Consider the following 4,822-nt stretch of genomic DNA (forward strand, 5'->3'; position numbering starts at 1 on the left):
GTCTGTGGTGGTGCTTCGAAAGTAGGTCATATCTGTGCTGTTATTGGTTGACAAACTCTTACACTTTTCCTAGATGGAGTAAGACTAATTAATGGGGAATTTGATTCAGAAGGACGTCTTGAAGTATATACCGACTCAGGATGGCACAGCATCTGTACTCAAGATATCAACACGGAGGCCGCAAGGGTTGTTTGCAAGCAGCTTAACTTTGACGATGTTAAAAATATTAGCGACGTCTCCACTACCAACAGCACTTCATCAGCTCTTCACAACATTTCTTGCTCGGGAAGGGAGAGTAGATTTGAAGAGTGCATGTTTGAAATCATGTCCAATAAAATGTGCAAAAGGAATGTTTACCTATTCTGCGAACCAAGTACGTGAATATGAATAGTGGTCTTTCTTACAATTAAAAAAAGAAATTGTGTTTTTATTTGCTGTAATCATTACATCATCATAATTATGTAAAGATTGTTTAAGTTTATCAAAAACAAAAAAACCCACATACAGAACAATACAGTACAACATACAACATAACAGCCAAGTATTGTACGTAACATACTATTACGTTAAAAAAAAAAAAAAAACACACCAAAGACCAAAAATACTTAAAAAAAAAAAAAAAAAACAACTGAACAGATATAAAGTAATTCTAACCCTGCAATCTCTATCGAGTAATACAGAGTAGGCCTACAGAGTGTTTTTTGTTTTTGTTTTTGTATTTCTTTCATAATATATCATACCGTCGTAAACATTGACTGTTTGATTTACTTGGATAGGTGGAACAAGACTTATTGATGGATATTCCAGAAAGTCAGGTTTTGCCCAAACGTATATTAACAACACTTGGAAGTACATGTGTGTCAACACAGAAAATGTACTTAAACATGTTTGCTTGCAACAGCAATCAACTGGAATTGAGTTTATCCAGGAAACAACTCCAGATAATGTTATTCCTGCGTGCATAAACTGCATCATATACAACGGTTTGCTTCAATGTGACCCCACTGAAGAAAGGGAATATTTTTATCCGAAGATTTCTTACACTGAATGTTCAACAGGTAACAGAAATGTAATTTGCTAGTCAACCATTTTTGTGATTGTTACTGAAAAATCTAGAAATACTTCTTATTGTCAAAGATATTTGTGTACGGTTATCCCCAATATACCTAATGTTAAGATGGTGACCTGCCAATAACAGCCTATATTAGTCAATGGGTCATTAAATATTATTTACCTATTTTTATTCATTGCCATTAATTTATAGATACGATAAGAATTGAAGAAGGAGGTCATCAGGGATTGGTTGAAATCTTCAAAAACAGTAGTTGGAGTTATGTTTGTCAGGATTATTGGAATTCCCATGCTGCTGAGATTGCTTGTAGGGAACTACATTTTCTCGGTGCTAGCGCAACGCAGCCTGACCAAACTGGTCCCAGGGCACCTAATGCCATCGTGGTTCGATGTGAAGGAAGCGAAACCAGTCTGTTACAATGCCGATTTGAGCACGGTGTACAGTGTAGCAAACATGCTGTTGAACTTCAATGTTTGGATAGTAAGTCGTAATGTAGTAATCCCAATTAAATGGCTATTTTTGATTGATAATAATGTTGATCCAGTACTTTATGACTAACCCATATTCTAACAGTAATCCATCCTAAAACATCAACAAACGAATGATGGCACAGGGTCCCTACGAGTATTTATACGGTATCATGTTCGAAATAAAAATAAAATTGGTTAAAAACATATCGTAACGAAAGTAATTGTATAGATAATGAGATTGGAATGATGATAGGCCTAATGGTGAATTTTAAATAACGGAGATAGCGATGGAGATTTTGGTTGTTTAAAGCCGGGCTCTCACTAGCTGCGCACGACGGTCGTCGGCCGACGCGATTCTATGAAGAACGCAACGCGGCAACGCGCGCGAAACGGATCATGTTTAATGACAATCCGTTCAGACTGCTACCAAAGAGTATAAATAGAACAAGAGAGCCAACAACGCTATTTATACTCTTTGCTGCTACCGACAATCAGCAGGATGGCGTTGTGTCGTATATCGCGCACAGGGAGCAGAGTTGGATTCGTCGTGCGACGGTCGTACGACCGTCGTATGACGCAGTGAGCGCCCGGCTTTAATTATAAGCACAATAATCAAAACCTGATGTTGATTATTAATTTAGTAATTCGGTCACTGAAATATATTTCAATTAATTTGTTAACAGTTGGAATACGTTTTGAAGGATCAGTAGTGGACTACGGCGGTCGTGTTGAAATATATACAAGAAATAAATGGGGAACAGTTTGCGATGACTCTTGGGACACCGATGATGCCAATGTCGCTTGCATTATGGCAGGCTACATTGGGGCTATCACAGCCCATCGTGAAGCAGCTTTCGGTGAAGGCGTTGGTCCAATTATAGCTAATGATTTTCGGTGCAGTGGCAAAGAAAGGAGCTTATTTGACTGTCCCTATAATGAGCCCGATACAGGCTACTGTTCCCATCAGGAGGATGCTGGCGTGATTTGCTCTACAGGTGAGTTTAAAATGTATGATCTGTTTTAGTGATGATGAGTATTTTTCGTTTATCGATTTATGATATGATGATATGAAATGATGAGAATAATAAAGATAATGATAAAATGATAATAATGATGATAGTTAATAATAAGAATAATTTTAAATATGTCTGTTTTATATCATCAATTTTTTTTTTGCCATACGGTACTGTACCATTTCTGAACATTTTAATAGAAATAATTAAGCCGTCACAACATTTTTGATAATTTGTTTTTTTTTAAATGTTTTTCAGATGTCATTCGACTTTCTGATGGCAGCAAATCAGCGGGACGTGTAGAACTGTTCTTGAACGGAAAATGGGGAACAGTTTGTGATGATAACTGGGACTTAGACGATGCCTTAGTTGCCTGTCGTCAACTTGGCTTTGATGGTGCGAGTGCTTTCTACGTCAATGGCAGATTCGGAGCTGGTGAGGGACCAATACATCTGGATGAGGTTCAGTGTACTGGTGAAGAAACTGAACTTTTACAGTGTCACAGTATAAGTACCCATGACTGTCAACATTCTGAAGATGCAGGAGTATCTTGTTTTTATGGTAATTATATAAATTATTATTATTATTATTATTATTAATATTATTATTATTATTATAATCATACAGTATAGTAAATTATTATTATTATTATTATTATTTTTATTAGGGTCTGTTTATTATTATTAATATTATTATTTATATTGTTATCATTACTACTAATAATTTTACTATTATTAAGCCTATAACATTAATATTAATAATAATAAACATTTTTATGAACATTGCTATTATTGGGCCTATAATTAGGTCTATTATTATTCGTACTATTACAGTTGTTATTATATTATTATTATTGCTATTTTGTTGACTTTGTTAATATTACTATTGTTGTTTTTTAGCTTCTCATAGTGCAGTTTGTGCTTTGATAAATACTACCACTTTTAATATATCAATCAATTAATCAATTAATCAATCAACAGTATTTTATATAGCACCAATATCCACGACAGAAAGCAATGTTTAGTGGCGCTATGACAATGGCATTACTCAAAGTGCACATTAACTACCCACTGATGATGTTCATTAATTAACATATTATTATTATTATTAATTAATGATCGTAAGATTATGAAAAAATGTGTTTCAAAAATACAAAAACAAAAACAAACAATCAATTTACATGTGTGTCAAAAAACTTATAAGATGGAGAAGAGATAAGTTTTTTGCTTTTGAATGTAACTATTAAAATTGTAACTATTACAATTACTAATTCTATTGTTCATCATGTATATTATCCTATTTGTATATAAATTCACCTTATGAAGACTACTATGTGGTCGAAAACTCGTGTATTAACATTTGTTAGTCTGTAAAGTGCTATTTGTCTTCAGTTTATTGCTATATCGACAATTATATTGTAAATAGGCCTAATACGATTGTTATATTGTTAATATTATAGTTTGATTGTGCTGCTATTTTTTTTATTATGGTTATGGTTAATGTTTTCCGAATGCTGCTGTTTTTTCAATAGTAAAAATGAAAACATCAATTTCAGTTGATTGGGTATTAGGTATTGTTTTTGGTATTGGTATTAGGATTACTGTACTCATGAAGAAAAAGTAATATGTGTTTACTTTTTTTTTTGTGTAGAATCACGTGTTACTCCTGTATGGCTTGGGTCGTTTAACAGCATCCAAACCGAAGGTATCATGTCCTAAATTATTTTTACATAGACTCGCTTAAGTTATGATTTAGTTTTCAAGTGCATACAGTATATGGAAATAAAAACCATAATACATCCATCCATCCACCCACTCACACACCACAGCCACCAAACTGCCATTATGTCTCTCAAAAATATAAGCAAATACAAAAAAGAAGCGATTGTAAGCGTTGGCATAATAGAGACATAACATTTATTTTAGACGAATATTTCGGACATGCCTTTGTCCTTTCAGCGTGTACACGTATAAATGTTCATACGTGTAAACGCTGAAGGACACAGGCGTGTCTGGAATAAATGTTATGTCTCTATTATGTCGACGTACGCAATCGCTTCATTTTCGTATTTGCTTATACATGTATAATTATATATATAATAATAATAATAATAATAATAATAATAATAATAATAATATGCAGAAATTTATAACGCGCCAATTCAAAAAACATTATCAAAGGCGCAGTGAACAATTAACCCAATTAAAGCGATTTTGTAAACAAAAAAGTTTTCCAAATTAGTTTTAAATGAGTTTTAATGAGTAAAT

At 33.4% G+C, this 4,822-nt stretch overlaps 1 protein-coding gene across 1 annotated transcript in view; it reads left to right on the top strand.

Annotated features, from left to right (window-relative positions):
• Positions 1–4,822, top strand: part of LOC117103150 — a 22,602-nt gene that overhangs the window by 7,808 nt on the left and 9,972 nt on the right. Inside the window, exons 9-14 of the mRNA XM_033243660.1 lie at positions 74–373; positions 777–1,058; positions 1,265–1,552; positions 2,226–2,537; positions 2,814–3,116; positions 4,206–4,259. Coding sequence (XP_033099551.1) covers positions 74–373; positions 777–1,058; positions 1,265–1,552; positions 2,226–2,537; positions 2,814–3,116; positions 4,206–4,259 — 1,539 coding nt within the window. The remainder of the gene's footprint in view (positions 1–73; positions 374–776; positions 1,059–1,264; positions 1,553–2,225; positions 2,538–2,813; positions 3,117–4,205; positions 4,260–4,822) is intronic.

Source organism: Anneissia japonica, unplaced genomic scaffold (assembly GCF_011630105.1).
Source record: "Anneissia japonica isolate Jap-2015-1 unplaced genomic scaffold, ASM1163010v1 scaffold287948_len850469_cov200, whole genome shotgun sequence".
Classification (NCBI taxonomy): domain Eukaryota; kingdom Metazoa; phylum Echinodermata; class Crinoidea; order Comatulida; family Comatulidae; genus Anneissia; species Anneissia japonica.